Source organism: Scylla paramamosain, chromosome 3 (genome assembly GCF_035594125.1).
Source record: "Scylla paramamosain isolate STU-SP2022 chromosome 3, ASM3559412v1, whole genome shotgun sequence".
Lineage (NCBI taxonomy): Eukaryota > Metazoa > Arthropoda > Malacostraca > Decapoda > Portunidae > Scylla > Scylla paramamosain.
In genome coordinates this window covers 37,957,336-37,975,521 of record NC_087153.1, presented here as the reverse complement: position 1 = coordinate 37,975,521, position 18,186 = coordinate 37,957,336, and the positions used below count along the sequence as shown (strand labels likewise).

At 40.4% G+C, this 18,186-nt stretch overlaps 1 protein-coding gene across 1 annotated transcript in view; it reads left to right on the top strand.

The window, feature by feature from the left end:
- Positions 1 to 14,142, top strand: part of LOC135095121 (aquaporin AQPAe.a-like) — a 32,634-nt gene extending 18,492 nt beyond the window's left edge. The window contains exons 3-6 of the mRNA XM_063995876.1: positions 7,801 to 8,010; positions 9,604 to 9,684; positions 11,509 to 11,641; positions 12,157 to 14,142. Of these exons, the coding sequence (XP_063851946.1) occupies positions 7,801 to 8,010; positions 9,604 to 9,684; positions 11,509 to 11,640 (423 nt within the window). The 3' untranslated portion in view covers position 11,641; positions 12,157 to 14,142. The remainder of the gene's footprint in view (positions 1 to 7,800; positions 8,011 to 9,603; positions 9,685 to 11,508; positions 11,642 to 12,156) is intronic.
- The last annotated feature ends 4,044 nt before the right edge of the window (positions 14,143 to 18,186 follow it).

Here is an 18,186-nt window from a genome sequence, read left to right as displayed (position 1 = left end):
TCTATCTATCTATCTATCTATCTATCGTGCTGTCTGTCAATCTATTTATCTATGTACTTGGAGAGAGAGAGAGAGAGAGAGAGAGAGAGAGAGAGAGAGAGAGAGAGAGAGAGAGAGAGAGAGTCAACAAGGGAGAGTCGACACAGCTGCATCATTCCTCACTGTCACAATATTGGTAGCAAGTGTTGTGGAGCAAACCTGAGTCTTGGCACGGACTGGTCAGGTCTGGGAGGAGGAGGAGGAGGAGGAGGAGGAGGAAGAGGAGGAGGAGAAGGAGGAGGAGGAGGAGGAGGAGGAGGAAAAGGAGGAGGAGGAAAGAGTTAATGAGTCAGTTAAACAAGGGTGGAAGTTGTTCAGTGCTGTAGCAGTAGTGATGGAGAAGGTCAGGAGTGGAAGTCTTGGGAGAAGTGGCAGGGTTTGGAGGGGGAGAGGAGTGGAGGGTAGATACTGAGAGGGAGAAATGGGTGAATGTGGACGAGGAGGCGAAAAAAATGAATAAATAAATAAATAACACGAATCAAATATACTGTAAACTTTTAAAATAACAACGAATTCTGTTAAATGCAGTTAGGTAAGAATGGTTAAAAATCGAGCGAGGTATTAGAAGGAAGTGCTGGTGGTTATACATAGAGAAGGAAACAGGTGAAAATGGAGGAGGAGGAGGAGGAGGAGGAGAAATAGAACGTGATACAAAATACAAACAAACTATACACTTAAAAACAACCACGAATTCAATTAAATGCAGTTACGTATACATGCACATAAATAAATAGAGCAAGAAATTAAGAGCACTCATTTATCAATTACTTTATGTGGGGAACTGCGAGAGCTAAGTAGGGCGGGAAGAAGGGAGGGAGTGTGGGAGGGAGGAAATGGTGGTGGGCGGATTGTGGGTGGCGTAAGGGAGTGACTGTGTGGGGTGGGGATGATGGGGGAGAGGAGAGAGAAGTTAGAAGAGCTGGAGCCGTGTGAGAGGAGAGGAGAATGGGAGTGGGGAGTTTGGGTAGGATGGTAGGGGTGAGGAGAAGTAGGGGAGGAGAGGTTATAGTAGGAAAGGCGAATAGGATGATGGTCAAGGAGGAGAGAGGGGAGGAAAAAGGAGGTTGGGGAGAAGAGAGAGGGGAAGAAAGAAGAGATTGGGGAGAAGAGAGAGCGTTGGAGGAAAAGAGAGGAGGTAAAAAGTGTTTAGGAAGAGAATAGAGAATGAGAGGAAGAAAAGGAACGGAAGTAAGATGATAGAGAGGATGACTGAGAATATAAGGGAGGCAGGGAGGAAAAAAAAAAAAGAGAAGGAATAAGGAGAGTCATATGTAGCATGGCTGGGAAATGAATGAGGGAAGACGAACGAGGAGGAGGAGGAGGAAGAGGAGGAGAAGAGCTAACTCGAGAAACGTTTAAATAAGAAGGAGAGTGGAGGAGAAAAAAAGGTAGAGAAGGAAGCATGAAGAAGAGAAGGAAGAGAAAACGAGGTGGGAGATAAATGCAGGAAGAGGGTAGAGAGAGAGAGAGAGACTGAGGAAAGATTGAAAAAAAAACTAACCAGAGAAATTTTACGGGCTAGGAAGACAACGATGGAGAAGAATGAAGCATAAGAAAACAAAACGGGCGGGTTATATTGGGTTGGGGGAAGGAACTGAGCAATTTCATAGACGGAAAGACGATGAGTAGGGAAGAAGGACAAGAGAGATGAACCAGCTGTTAAGGTGATGATAAGGTCCCGATAAGGCAACAAGCTGGTCCTGATTGGGTTATCTTGTAAGTCGTCAGGTCAAGATGGAACCCAGAGCACACATTAGTGTCACGATACCAATTGTTCTTCGCTATTATCGTACATTGTGTGATTGCATTCCAACTTATAACATCTTTCTGGTTAGTTTCTTAATTTCTTCCATAATATTTCTCAGTTCCTTTCCCCAATGCAGCGTCTTCCTTTCTATAAAATCCCTCAGTTCCTTGCTGTCATTCATCATCATCATCATCATCATCATCATCATCATCATCATCATTACACAATCTCAATCACATTCATAGTAAAATCGCTGTTGTTGTTCATGTTGTTCATCATCATCATCATCATCATCATCATCATCATCATCATCACCACCATCACCATCATAACACACACAATCACACTCACACAATCAAAACACAGAAGACAAGAAAGAACAAGACCAGAGTTATTCAGAGACCAGCTGGGGGATGCTTACTTTTACTTTTCGCATCGTATTTTGTCTTGAATGGAGTAGTAATTCTTGGCAGTCCTCCCCCTCGTCCCCGGACCCACGCGGCGCCCTCTGCCTCAGTGCCAAGCCACCCGAGCCGCACCTCTGCCTGTGGGTCACCAGGCACCACTTCGCAGCCTCGCATGCGGGGAGTTTCTACTGCTCGTAAATTATTCTCTCTCTTAGTATTTTTGTGTTGCGAATCTTCCCCGCTTAAGATATTTAAAGTCGAAGTTTTTTTTTTTTTCAACACTTTATAAATATTTCAAGTGGATGGTTCGTAAATCTTTAACACTTTAAATATTTCAAGTCGATGGTTTGTGAATCCAGAATACTCTAATATTTTGAACTGATGATTTCTGAATCTTCAACATTTTAGTGTTTTGTAAATTAAGGTTCGAGAGAGATGAAGAAAAAAAACCCACCTTTAGATAATTTTCTGTTTCAATAGTGTCTTAATTTTGTTTGTATAGTGAATGATAAACTATGCTTTCCTATATTTATATATATATATTTTTTTTATATTTAAGTCTCATCACAATTTAGAATACCTCTAGTCTGAATTGAGGATGTGGACTTTTTTTTTTCCTTCTATAGCCTCTGAGTTTTGCTTGTACACGTGTCTGAGGCATAACTTACAACCTCTTAGCAATTTTTCCCACTTAAAACTCCCCACTGCTTACATATTTCGAATCTGGGTTTGCTTTGAAAATATACAGGAGAAGAATGGACGTTTTGTTTATCTTTCCCACTGAGTCACAAATTATACCCTCTTAGCAATTGTTCCCACTTCAAATTCCGCGGTGCTTGAAATATTTGAAGTCTGAGCTTGTTTCGTAAAGATACAGGGCAAAAAATGGACGTCTTGTTATTTTTTACCGCTGTAGCATCTTTCTCTTGTTTCAGCACTTGCTTGAGCCACAATTTACATCCTCTTAGCTTTTTTTTTTTTTTTTTTCCATTTCAAACTCCGCAATGCTTGGAATATTTCGAACCTAAGCCGTCTAGGAGAAAATAAGTTTTGTTAATTTTCTACCTCTGTAGCGCCTTAACTTTCCGTGATGTGCAATTGCTCGTGAGGTTAATGACTCCCTCTTAGCATTTATAGGTGTTTGAAGCCTCGCTCTGCTTAAAGATGCGGTGAGTATGTGCTTTCTATATCTAGCCACAACCGAACATATAGCACATCATGTTTGCAGTTTTTTTCGTTCCCTGCAGCATCCTAAAATATAATTGCAGAAGAGATAATTATTATGTTATTCTCTATAAGGGGTATTTTCAAAGGGAGATTAATGTAGCTGGGCGATGCGGAGTGCTCATTAAACTATCACAAAAAAAAAAAAAAAAACATAAGTTGCAGAAGAGATAATTATAGTATTCTTTCGTAAGGAGTATTTTCAGAGGCCACAGGGTTAATTAGTCGGGTACTCATTAGTTTTTCTTCTGATTAATGACATGGAACGCTTATTAAACTCTCACTAGACCCATGAAAACACCGCTTGGGAAATCAACAACAGTCATTATACCTTAGAGTTGTGGTGGGTTACTTTCAGAAGCTACAGAGATCATTAATCACGTTTTCATTACTGTTTCTTTTGATCAACGACACGGATTACTTATTAGACTATCAGTAGAGCCATGTAAACACCACTTGGGAATATTAACAACTGTCATTATAGCTTTAGAGTTGTGAGAGGACAACGAAATGTTAGAGGATGCGGTTCCCAGTCGCCGTGGTAGACAGTTTATTCTTAATCTCGCTTCCCAGCTAACACAGATGAGATTTGGCCGGGCACGCCGCGCTGGAGGCTCTCAGTGCGGGAATGTGTAGGCATATCCCTCGGCGCCGCCAAATCTAGCTCGCTACAGGCTAAAACAGTATTCTTGTACGACTTATTTGTCTTTTCTTTTTTTTACTTTTCTTATATACTTTATTCTTTCTCTTCTTCCTCTTCTTCCTCCTTGTTTTTATTCTTTTTTCTTTCTTTATTCATTCATTTTCTTCTTTTTTTTTTTTGCTCAGAAAACGCAATTACTGATGCTGTTGTTGTTGTTGTAGTTGTTGTTGTTAAATGACAGATGATAATAGGTCGTGTTTTCCTGTAATAAATATGACCATGCATTCACACTCGCTCATAATTAGGCTCCGTTCTCTCTCTGGTCTCCTTAAGCTGACTTCAACTTAATCGTGCCTTCACTGTTGCCTGAGCCGCGGAGTCTGACATTAGCTGTATTCAGTAAACAAACCCAAACTCATCACATCCCCTGCACGGAGAGAGAGAGAGAGAGAGAGAGAGAGAGAGAGAGAGAGAGAGAGAGAGAGAGAGAGAGAGAGAGAGAGAGAGAGAGAGAGAGAGAGAGAGAAATCACCACCTCCTCCTTATGAATCCCCTGTAAAAATCAATCTCTTTCAAATTAGAGGTGATTTTCTGTCGCATTTTTTCATATTTCTTCACTTGGCTTGGTGCTCCCGGCGACGCACGCGGGCATGGCACAGAGCACCGCGTTGCCAGGGCAGGGCAGCCCGGGAGGCGTGGTTGGTTCTGACCGGTCACGACTAGTCAAGGAGAGGCACAAATAAAACACGATGCTTTTAGTTGTGTCCATATACAGTGCTAGAGTAAAACGTGCCTAAAATGAGCGTTAGAATGACGTCGTGACGCGCACACACACACACACACACACACACACACACACACACACACACACACACACACACACACACACACACACACACACAATCAATAGTCTCTTCTAGATTTGACTTACCTTTAGGATTAATGTCAAGTATTTCCCCACCCCCAATGTACATTTTCAGTTTGTTGACTGCCTAAAGAATAAACCGTTTATTATTATTATTATTATTATTACACACACACACACACACATCTCCAATTTCGGATAATCCTTTTGTCCATTTTTTTAAGTGACTGGCACCTCCGAGGGCCCTATATAATATATATATATATATATATATATATATATATATATATATATATATATATATATATATATATATATATATATATATATATATATATATATATATATATATATATATATATATATATATATATATATATTTTTTTTTTTATGGTCAGTACCCATCTTACATATAGGAATACATTAAATCATCTCAACATTGTTCCCTTTTCCTCCTCCTCCTACACACACACACACACACACACACACACAGCATAACAGCGTCAAGAGTCTAACTTGAGCACGCAGCCACGCGCCATTACACAATCATGTAATAGCATTCCTACTTATTTTTTTGAGGTGCGGTGGCTAAGTGGGGGAGAGAGAGAGAGAGAGAGAGAGAGAGAGAGAGAGAGAGAGAGAGAGAGAGAGAGAGAGAGAGAGAGAGAGAGAGAGAGGTGGGGGGATGAGGGGAGGAGGAGGTTAATGTGTCAAACCCAAATTATTCATCCATCTACGAGTATATGTTGAAGAATCTTGATGTTTGAAAGAAAGAAAAAGGAAAATAACATTGCCACTCGTCACACTCTGTCACAGGGGCGGTTCTTTCTTATAGACTTTGAAAGGAAGAAAAAATAAGGATAAACGAATAAACAATTGCTACTACTACTACTACTAGTACTATTACTACTACTACTACTACTACTACTACTACTACTACTACTATAACAACTACTACTACTACAACTACAACAACAACAACTACTACTACAACTACAACAACAACAACAACTACTACTACTATTACTACTACTACTACTAATAATAATAATAATAAATCCAATCAATTAAATAAATAAAAAAAAAAAAAAACAAGACAGGGTTTATCATAGCGCCGTAAGAAGCCCTTTAACTCGTGCCTGGTGGCGTTGTCTTCTAACAGCTAGAGGAAGATAGTGTATCGCCTCCTTATCGTCCACTCCACACGGCTGCGTTCATCAAATACCGTTCAGATAACCTGTATTTGTGCTCCGTCAGGCTGGGGTGACTATGGGCCAACCTAACTTTACTTAACCAAACCTATACTAGTATGATCAATTGAAATTTAGTCTAACCTAATAATCTAAGTTAAGGGTAAGGAAAAATAAATAAGTTATATATATATATATATATATATATATATATATATATATATATATATATATATATATATATATATATATATATATATATATATATATATATATATATATATATATATATATATATATATATATATATATATATATATATATATACTCGTATATATATATATATATATACCACGAGGGATCTAAAAAGTCAAAGCGCATATTTAACACACAAGAAGAGAAGGAGGAGGAGGAATACAAAGGAAGCTCAAACAGCAACAGATCACGAGGTCCTTGTTAGAATGTTTGGTTAACTATTCTACGTTAACTGGACACAGATAGGATAGTACAAAATGGTACAAAGGAGGAGGAGGAGGAGGAGGAGGAGGAGGAGGAGGATGAAGCTCACGTGAAAGGAAGCATTGAGTAAATCTTTAAGTGAGTATGAAGCAAGACCATAATATTTTTTTCTCTCCTTTTTTTAATAGGAAAATTTACTGAGAGGTGTAAGATTACGGTCAAGTGTTTGTGTGTGTGTGTGTGTGTGTGTGTGTGTGTGTGTGTGTGTGTGTGTGTGTGTGTGCAAGGACGATGCTCAATGTCCTTCTGTACATGGTCACGGTCAGTTTTTTTTTTTTTTTTTATCCCAAACCCAATATATTCCTTTTCTTTTTTTCTTTCGTCTTCTACCGTTAGAAGTCGCCACTTGTACCGGATCATGCCTTCACTACCTTCCTGTCTCCAGCGCCTTCTCTTACGGTCATCACCCTCACGTCTTCCTTCACTGCATTCATAAACAATATTGAGTCTTCCTCTTTTCCTTTTGCCTGGCTGCTGGATCCATCTCTAGCATCATCCTCTTCTTGTCCTCATTTCTCCTTCGCACATGACCTAACCATTTTCATTTGTTTTCATTTGATCGAGTAAACTTCAGCGGTTGTGGAGGAAATGAGTGCTCCTGTAAGGTATGGCATATGGGATAAGATAACGTGCATTACGGTAGATCAGTCCCTTGTAAAGCTTAGTGGAGGATATGGCAACACTTTACGAGGCGCTATGTGTGCTGGAAGCCGTTTGATTTTGTGAGGTAATGAGTTTATGGTGGATACTGCGTAACTCAGACACTGCGCAGAATAGAGAGAGAGAGAGAGAGAGAGAGAGAGAGAGAGAGAGAGAGAGAGAGAGAGAGAGAGAGAGAGAGAGAGAGGAAATCACCATCTCCTCCTAATGAACACTTTTTTAACCAGCCTCTTCACCGTCACGCAAAATTTTCCCCTTCAATACCTGCAACATTTCTGGTCACGACTTTTGGTGCTACACTCTCGCAAATATTCCTGTACTATCGTGAAAAGACAAAATCAACCGTACGTTTTCCCACTTTCCTCTCTTGTATTTCCGAGCTATAATTTTTTTACATTGCTAGGACCGCGAAAAAAGACAAAAATTAATCTTCAGTTTCTTCATTTTCGTCTCCTGTATCTTCAAACAGCAAAAGGTTAAAAAAAAAAAAAAAAATTCTCTTTCAGGGTCTCACGCCGACGGACAAGCAAGGCAGCCTGGGAATGACGCAGCTGGGTGAGGGCGTGAACAGTGGCCAGGGCTTCGGGGTGGAGCTCCTCATTACCTTCATCCTCGTGCTGACGGTGTTCGGGGTGTGTGACGAGCGACGCAACGATGTCAAGGGGGCAGGACCTCTCGCTATCGGCCTCTCCATCACCGCCAGCCATCTTGGGGCAGTAAGTGTCAATCTGTTGCTGTTCCTTTTTTTTTTTTCTTTCCCTTTCTTTCTCTTTTCTGGGTATGTGAATCTCTCTCTCTCTTCTTCTTTTTTTCTTTTTTATGGGTATGTTACTTCGTTTATTGTTTTTTTTTTCTGTCTTTTTTTTTTCTTTCGGTTAATTAATTGAGATTCCCTGGAACTGTCAAACTTTTTTTTTCTTTTTCTTTCTATTTTCTTGAGAAGTGATTGTCTCTTTTTTTTTGTCTTTTTTTTCTGGGTAAGGGTCTTCTGTCACTCTGGAACTGTCTATCTTGTTTTTCTTTTTTTTTTCTTTTTCTTTCTGTTTTCTGGATAAGTGACTGAAATCTTACTTTTTTTCCTTGATATGCGTTACTGTCCATCTTCCTTTTCTTTTTTTTTCTTCTTTTTCTAGTGTTATTTTGCGTTCCTCTCTCCTTTATTTTTTGGGCAAGTATTATTCTATTTCTACTTATTTCTCTCTCTTCTGTCTTCTAGTTAAGTGACACACTCTAGAACTCCACTTTTTTTTTCTTTTTTTTCTTTCTGTCTCTGTCTTCTGTTATCTAGCTATGTGTCACTCTGCCTGTGGATCTTATTTTCCCCTAACGCAGTCCTCAGTTGAAAACATTAAGTATCATCTCTATATTATCGGTTTAAAGAGTTAACACGCACTTAAATATTCGACCAAGGACACATCATGACCTCTGAATGCATCTTAAGCACTAGCGGCTTCGTTCTTTGGTCCCCGCCCCTCTTAAGCCAAGCAAGCATTATGCCCTCTTGAGAGTTCACTAGGTCAGCTGAGGGGCCGGGCTGGGAGGCGGTGACGCACGGCTGGAGTGAAGGCAAAGACGAGGATCAAAGGCGAGGCGGCGTGGAAGGAAAGACTGGGATGCAGCTTTTGTTCTTAAGTGTTTCAGTACTTATCTGGAGTTTATGTGACAGGCTGTACTAGAAATTTTTGGGGTTTTCAAGAATGTAGCGAAGGTTAAGAAGTCAAAGGCGAGGCGGCGAGGAAGGGAAGACTTGGGATGCAGTTCTTGTTCTTTATTAAATGTTTCAGTGCATTTTCTCGAGTTCTTGTGATGGGCTTTACTGGAAGTTATTGGGGTTTTTAAGGGTGTGGTGGAGAGAAAGACGAGGATCGCAGGCTTATAAGCGGCGTGGCAGGAAAGACGGGATTATGCAATTCTTGTTCTGAAATGCTTCGGGGCCTTATCTCGAGTTCATGTGACAGACTACACTAGAAGTTACTGGGGTTTTCAGTTGTGCTTCCCTGATTGTTGTGTGGTGATTGGCAAACTGTGCGCCGTGACTACCACCAATAGTATACTGTATGTTACCTGCATAGTAACGCAAAATCTACCTTATGTTTTTTACAAAATGAAATAGATAGACGGTAATAGTAAATTTTTGGATATTCATCTCAACTACTCTCCTTAGGGACTGGAATCTTCAGCAGGTATGAATGAAGTTTAGTAGCACCTTCAGTATGTTAACCTGTAGCGTTCCTGCCACGTGAAGACCTGACGACTTCTTGCAGCTTCCCTTGTTTTCTTATATGCTTGTGTTGTTTCTCTTTCCTCAGCTCCCCTACACCGGCGCTGCCATGAACCCCGCCCGCTCCTTCGGTCCTGCTGTCATCACGGGGATCTGGGCCAACCACTGGGTGAGTGCCTGCCTCTACACTGCAAAGACTCCTATTCTGAAACGCCTTGCTGTCTCATCACAATTATTTTCAAAGGCCACAGAGATGATTAGGCGGGTTCTCAGGAGTGCTTCACCTGTTAATAGTGTAGAAATCTTGTTGATCTATCACTAGAACCGTTAAAAACACCCTTGAAAACCCGTGTCACTTCAACTTACTGGAGCCCTTTTGAAAGTAGTGGAGGTGCGGCTCTGAAGTGTTCCTGAATAGTGGTTTAAAGACTTCCCCTGCGTAACTCATATACTTAACCTAGCACGGCCCCATTCACTCTTAAACCCGGCCCTTACTCATCTTGGCATCCTAACGCAGCTCTCATTCCTCCACGCTTGCCTCATTCCAGCAACCTTACCCCTGCATTCCCTTCCTATGCTAACACTACCTCTCTCTCTCTCTCTCTCTCTCTCTCTCTCTCTCTCTCTCTCTCTCTCTCTCTCTCTCTCTCTCTCTCTCTGTCTCTCTTCCTTCACTCCGACCTTTATTATCCTGTGTTTTTTTTTCTTTTTTTTTTCTTTTTCCTGTTTCAATCTTTTATCCTCTTCATCATCAAAGACTAGCAAAGGGCCAAAAGATCTGCTGCTTCTTGTTTTCCCGTTGTATTCCTTTGTATGTTCCTTTGTGTTCCTCCTCCTTCTGTACGCAACACCGCCACACTTCATCACCGCCTCTGTTCCTCTCCTTCCCACAACTCGTTAATTTTTTTGCCACCACACCTCTCACCCCTCTCCCTTTCCCCTCCCTTTTTTTTTTACAACTCTCCATCTCCCTCTCTCTCTCTCATGACTCCTGTTGTGGCGTCTTGGATTAGTCATTCAGTTAGTCTATCCTGCTTTCCCTCCCTCCCTCTCTCCCTCCCTCCTCCCTCCCTTCGTTCCATCTATCCCGTGTTTCTTTCAATTCCATTACATTTTCTCCCCCTCACGAAGGTAAACAGTTATAAACACGCATGCTTTCAAGAAGTCTGCTATCAAGAAGTCCAATGAATTTCATCTCTATAAATCAAACAGAAGTTAATATAGGTTAGGCTAAGTTAGTTTAAGTTGTTTTGCATGTTTTTGGTCATTTATTGGGCTCATATAGACTTATTTTGTAGGTCTGTAGGCTTATACGGATTTTTTTTTTATGAAATTACAGAGAAGCTTTGAAATGTTATTATCATTAATGAAAGACACGTGCTTTCTATAATTGATGAACTGTTTAAAAATTCTGATACAGTGTAATTCTCTCTCTCTCTCTCTCTCTCTCTCTCTCATGTTGTTGCTGACTTTCCTTTGCTTGTACCAGTGTTGTGTCTCCCAGCTTGCAATCTCATGGCCCCTGGGGTTTTGCTTCTCTTGTTTTGCTCTCTCTCTCTCTCTCTCTCTCTCTCTCTCTCTCTCTCTCTCTCTCTCTCTCTCTCTCTCTCTCTCTCTCTCCTCAACTAGTGAAATGAAAAAGAGGGACACGTAAAATGTATGGGATTTCTCTAGCATACTGCATAAAAATATATGTATGTATCTATTTATCTATCTGTCTTTCCGTACTATCTACTTATCTACCCAACTGCTATTATCCACAAAAAAAGATAACAATAAACTTTTTTTTTTATGAACATCTACTATCTATCTATCTATCCATCAACCTACGTATCTACTTACCTAACCCATTACAAAAATAAAATAACACAAGAAAACAAGAAAAGCTGCAAGAAGCCATCAGGCCTACACGTGGCAGTCTCTATATATTCTAAAAACGTACATCTACCTACAATATTTCTACCTATCAGCACTAACAATCCGTCCCCCACAGGTGTACTGGGCTGGTCCCATCGCAGGAGGAATCCTCGCCGCGCTCCTCTACACCTACGTCTTCCGAGCACCCAAGGCGGCCAGCTACGACCTCGAGATGGACAACTACGGCAAGAGGAACACCCAACCATGAGGTACTGACTCGGCTGCCACCAGGACGCCGCCAGACTTGTTAGATTTTGACACTGGCCTCTGGGAGTGTGATAATGAATAGTTCCGGTTTTCTGTTGATGTGATAATGAATGAGGACGTTCCAATTTGGCTTTTTAGAGGGTGTGGTAGTGAATGATTCTGGATTTTGGGGGTGTGGTTGTGAATGAGGACTATAAGTAATTAGTCATTCCTTAACTTGCTATTTTCTTCAATGAAGACATCAAAGAAAATGATTAAAAGGGGAATCTATATTATATTGGTACATTTGCCAAGTTCACAAGTCTCGCTCTTCTTCCTCATCTTGACAACTTTCCTCAGCCTCTAATGGAAATAACTGTGATTTTCAAGTGCATTTATATAATCCTATTAATAGTTTAGGAAGGCATCTGCATCTGTTGAGGAAGAAATCCATGAGAACGCGACTGATCATCTTTGTAGCCTTAAAGAACACGGTCCTCACGAGAAAGCCCATTTAAGAATTCGGGTCTTTTTACAGATGTTGGCTGCGAGGGACGTGTAGCGGTGTGATGGCGGCCTGTACATTCATGGGCGCCCTCCTGTCCCGCGTCTACGCCCACACACCCACAGAAGAGGAGGAATAACCACTACAGAATGCTGACAGGAATATTGAGACACGAGGGAAGCATCACGTCACCAGCCCAGCCTAGATCTTCCGCCGCCACCACCATCGCCACCACCACCACCACCACGGGAGACACTAACAGATCTCTTCATCGCTTTTTTTTTTCTTTTCTATCTGTCTCTCTTCACCTATCCATCCGTCTATCTATCTGTCAGGTCCATATTCTCCTTTATTTCAGCATCTTATCTCAGCTAGTCTTAAGGGTTTCTCAAAGTGGAAGTTATTATGGCTTTCAAGAGTGTTTTCATAATTTCATTAATCTGTCTATCTATTTATGCATCAGATCCGTATTCTTACCAATTTTAGCGTCTTATCTAAACAACAGTCGAGTTAGTAAGATTCCCAAAGGAGTTTTCGCAATTCTAATGGTAGTTTAGTAAGTTAATAAGGATTCTACACCATGAATGTGAAAACACCCTTGAGAACCACCAGGCGAATAATCTTCGTGGCCTTTGAAGACAATCCTGATGAGAGAACAAACTTTAGATGACTCTTTCACTGTTTTGACTGTCTTTTCTTAGCACTTAGATCACTGTAAGAACTATTTGGAAGAGGGAAGTCACAGGTCGTTAAAGAAAAGAAAGAAAAGAAAAGAAACATATATTCATGAAAATTTTCTTCATCACACACTTTCACACACACACACACACACACACACACAGAGAGAGAGAGAGAGAGAGAGAGAGAGAGAGAGAGAGAGAGAGAGAGAGAGAGAGAGAGAGAGAGAGAATGTATCATATTTTCTTATTCATGCGAGCTTCTCTTTTTTTTCTTTCTTCTTCCATTCGGTCTTTATTTTTTGGCTCCATGTAATATCGTGATGTGTAACAAATGCTTTTCCTCGTCCCTGGGTGAGTGGGGAGCAGCTTCAAGGGCACACAGGAAGTGATCGTGTGCAGGTCAAGCGTGACAAGATTAGTTTGCCCCTCGAATGTTTTCACCCGTCATGCGTTTTCTATTCTTTTTTTTTTTTTTCGGCATAATAATCGAACGTGGTGTTAAATTTTAAGTATAGATTTCATCCTCATCCCTGTTATTATTATTATTATTATTATTATTATTATTATTATTATTACTATTTATGCTATTAATTCACCTATCTATCACTTATTTGAATTTTCTGTCCGCTTCCACTTATATTATTTTTACATTCTGAAAGTTTAGAAGGTGTGACAATTATTGCTATAATCAGTATTTATCGAAACTACTGTTAATATTTTCCGACTTTATTACTTATTCAAAATTCTCTTCCACGCCTTTCTAAACACCCCCTATAAAATTGCGAGTTCAAAGTCTACGATAATTACCGATCTCACCCAAGGAAAAGTGGTCGTACGAGTCAACTAAACTTTCGTACTTCAGATACAGTTTATTTTCCTGTCTATTTTTTGGTGAATTAGAACAACCTGAAGCAGTAATGATGTAGAAATGATGCCACAAATTTCAATAGCTTTCATTCACGAGACACTATAATCGTTCTCTTTAAATTTCATTCATCATTGTTTTGAAATTCGTGTCATCAATTCTTGTCACTCATTATTACCTACCTTAAACCTTCAATGTTAATTCATACAACTCACGATCACAGTTCCCTGGCCGAGTCAGGAACACCTTTACTGATTTCAATAATACTGTACCTTATCTTCTCGTTTCTAGTCTTAAGTTTACCAAGGCACGACCTGAACCTATTATTATCATTATTATTACATGTGCTATCCTATGTATTACCGCTATGTAATGTAAGCCTTATGCCTGCTAATGACAATACGACACTTATTTTATCACTTAAGTAACCCTACATGGTTATACTGATGAAAAATAAAAGTATATGCAATTAAACCTTTGAATTTCTCGATCGCTCCTTCTGTGCTAAATGCTGTCATGTTCTTAGAAAGTTTAACAATGACCTGTAACATTGAATGAGTTAGGAGCCTCTCAAACACCAAGAAGAACTGGGGATGTGAAAGGTAAAAACATGGGAAAACAAGGGAGGCTGCAAGAAGCCATCAGGCCTACACGTGGTAGTCCTTGCATGAAACCTACCTATTCCCACTCTCCTCTGATACTTATTTGCTGTCCATCATTCTGTACAATAAGACACCACTACTCTGGGCAACCATACATGCACGAATGTAGCGACTTCTGGCTCATCACCTGGTACAGTGAAGGACAAAAGCCGAGTAACATCTTGCACTCTGCGTCACTACGTTTTGTCTTTTCCCTCGGTGGTGAGTCCTCTGATCTGCCGACAGTCTATCAGTTCCCTGGTTTTGTAAGGAGGTTGTCGGTGGGTCAGTAAGTCGGAGTGGGAAACGTTGATTATACTGGTAGGGAATACAAAATGTTACACGACCTCTGATCACAACTGTGCTTCTCTTAACTTCACTGCAACTCTTTAGTCACTTACTGTAATAGACTTCTCACCAGTTACTTATTGAATTATTTGTCCTGCAGCCATACTCTCTGGTGATCTACATGATATCTCATTGCATTTATTTTTATCATGAACTGCACTGCGACACTTGTCTTCACTAGTCATTTACGGATATAAACTTTCACTTATTACTTACAGAATTCTTTGTCCTACAGCCTTTCTCTATCCTGGTCTATAAATCTGTCTTCAGTATCTTTTTTTTTTTTTATCATTACTTTCACTCTTCAATGCAATGCAGCTGTTGTTTTCCCATGCCATGTAACACTTGCTCCAACAAACCTCTCATAATAACTTATAAAATTTTTTATACTACATTCTTCCTCTCTGCCCGTCTGTATTTCTATTTCCTATAATATTTTGATCATTGTTTGAATTCTCAGCTCCTCCGCGACTCTTGTTTACCCGCGTCATCTAACATTTACCGCAATAAACCTCTCCAGTTACTTACAATACAATTCTTCATCCTACAGCCCTTCTCTCTGGCGATCTGTATCTATATCCCATGCATTATTTTGATAATTTCTTGGCCTCTTACTTTCACTGTGATTCTTGTTTCCCTACATTATGTGACACTTACCGCAATAAACCTCACCAAATGCTTGAAGAACTCCTGCCTCACGTCCTTGCTTTGTGCCTGCCTGGCTATCAAGGTTATCAGTCCCTCATCACGTTTCGTAAGTCAAAATAAGTGGTGTTTTGACGCCGCAGCAATTAATGATGAACATCGTTAAGAATATAAAATGGACGGTGTCACAAAGCATTTAGAATGGACGGTGTTAAGGACGTAAGATTGACATAGATGAGAAGGATATGGAGTCAGTAATCAATCACGAATGTGCAAAACTTATTGTTACCTCCATCCCAAAACAAACAAACACATCCATACATAAATAACTAATAAAATAGAAATAACTAAATGAAGAGAATAAAAACAAAAACTTCTCCATTGCTAAAAGATAATGAGCTTGCTAACTAAAAAGAAAAGAAAAAATATTTACCTTTTTCGTAGTTTTCCCGACTCGTGAAGTGAAGAGAGGAATATAGAGGACTTCTTGAGGCTTTCAATGGTGGTGGTGGTGCTTAGCCAGGGCCCAGCAGTCCTAACACTGTGAGGGAGGCTGGTAGTGGCGTGGTGAGGCTCTGGAAGGGTGGTGGTGGTGCCTGGCTAGTCATAACACCTTGAGGGAGGCTGGTAGTGACGTGGTGAGGCTCTGGAAGGGTGGTGGTGGTGCCTGGCCAGTCATAACACCTTGAGGGAGGCTGGTGGTGGCGTGGACGAGACTGTTTGGATTAAGGAATCAAGAGAGAGAGAGTAATGGACCTCTGAAGCTTTCTTGGTTTGGAAGGTGCCGTCTAGCCAGTCCTCTCCGTTTCACCATGTGCCACTCGTCATCCCTGCAACACCCTCCGTCACGCCAAGGTTACAACACAAGCACCGTGAAGGAACACATGTACCTATGCCGTTCACTTGACAAGAGTACTAAGTGAGATTTAGTACTGGCACATGCACGAACTATGTCTCTTGATTAATTCGATGCTTCCTCAACCTCTCGACTCATTATGGATTCTAGAATAAGACTATTGATTCCTCGCTCTGTTGTGATTAAGGACACTTCCCTACTAAATATAACACTACTGAATACTCTTCTTATGTATTATATGCAATGCGTATGAGTGTGGCGACTAAAATTAATCACTCAACTGTTTATATCTATAGATTCTTCGTTCTGTTATGTTCAGGGACACTTCTACACTTAATATAACGCTACTGGATGCCCTTCTTATCCATTATACGCAGCTTGCACGACTGAGGCAACTGAAATAATTCACTGAGCTGTTTATTTATAGGTCTTCCCCAGACTATCACTGCAACCTCCACACGGAATGTGCACCACGTCATTTCCGTATCAGTGCAAATGGTAATCGACTCCGCAGTGCATGTTTTGCTATTCTTATGAAACTTCGAAGCGACATAGGACGCAACTAAACATAGTTTGCCTTATGAACTCAACTAAATCATATAGGAAAGCGTCATTTTGCTATCGTACTTACATTTATAAAGTTGTTTAATATGAGAACAAGGTAAGGTGTTCTTGCAGTGGGGCTGAGTGTTAAACGAGCGGAAACAGTGTCTGAGTTCGGATCCTTTAACAAGCTCAGAAGCAGTCACGGTGTGGCTTGGTGATAGCTTCAGTACCAACATACACACACACACACACGCGCGCGCCAAGGAAACTTACTGATTGTCTCTAGCTTCCTTGATCAACACACACACACACACACACACACGGTGCGATGCAGTCTTAACCTGCAGAGTCGGTTGATCTGAAAACCAAACACTACTTGGTCGTCACTGGCTGGACCACAGTCCTCCCATTCACAACCCAATCCGTTGGTCTCAAGGCCGATCTCACCGTGTATGGAGCTCTAAAGAAATTTGACATTCAGGACAAATTTCTTGGCGGATGCATTTCGCACAGCACCGGCCGTCGAGCGAAGCCAGGAGGCGCAGCATCAGATGCATTATCACTTTGGCTTTCTAACAGCCTTCATTCCAGGTTTTCACATCTACATTTGTATATAAAACAACTATGGTATTTTTCAACTTAATTTCATGGTTGAAACAAACAATTACCGACAGAAACAAGTTTTACCTTGCGGGATATAATCTTACGAAACCGCAATAAAGGAGGGTAATTCAGCCATTGTGTATCTTGCTAACTCTTCCTCTAGAGCAGAACACTACAGGAAACACTAAATTCAATTCATAACTTATAAATAATTTACACACGAGTCTCTCCAAGAACTCCTATGGCTAGTAACCAACCAGGAAGATCAGGGGAGACTCTTGCTAGTCCAGGAACTGTTACTGTGGACGTGAAGGATGTTGGTCAAGGACCAAGCAAAATTACTCATTAAATAAAACATTCTGGTATACCAAAGAGCCTCATTTGATTAATATCTGGACTCAAATTTTGGTGAAACCGTCTGTGAACATGCAGGGATCAAGGGTAGCATAAAACTGACGCGTGAGCTTTTTTTTTTTTTTTTCATTATTTCCCAAATGGTGAAAAACGCGTGAATTCGTGGATGGTTTATTCTCCACTAAAAACGACAATTTACCGTTTCTACTGTCAAATCTTTTCTGATAAAAAAAAAAGTAACGTTTTTATTCGCAAAATTGATTTCAAACTTGGTGAAAAATTTGAATCCAAAAGGTATCAGAGCATGAAGACAGCGGTGTTCCCCAGGAAGGTTACACCCGATGGAAGGAACTGAATATCAGTTTGCTTGTGACAAAGCAATTGACCAAAAGGAATAAGAAACTGTTGGAAAAATTAAATAAATAGTGAAAAGAAACTGTTTCATTGGCTATACATAATCAATTCCTTACAAAACAAAATCTGTCTTTCAGAGACCGTCGTAAGAAAATACGTACTGGTGCCAAT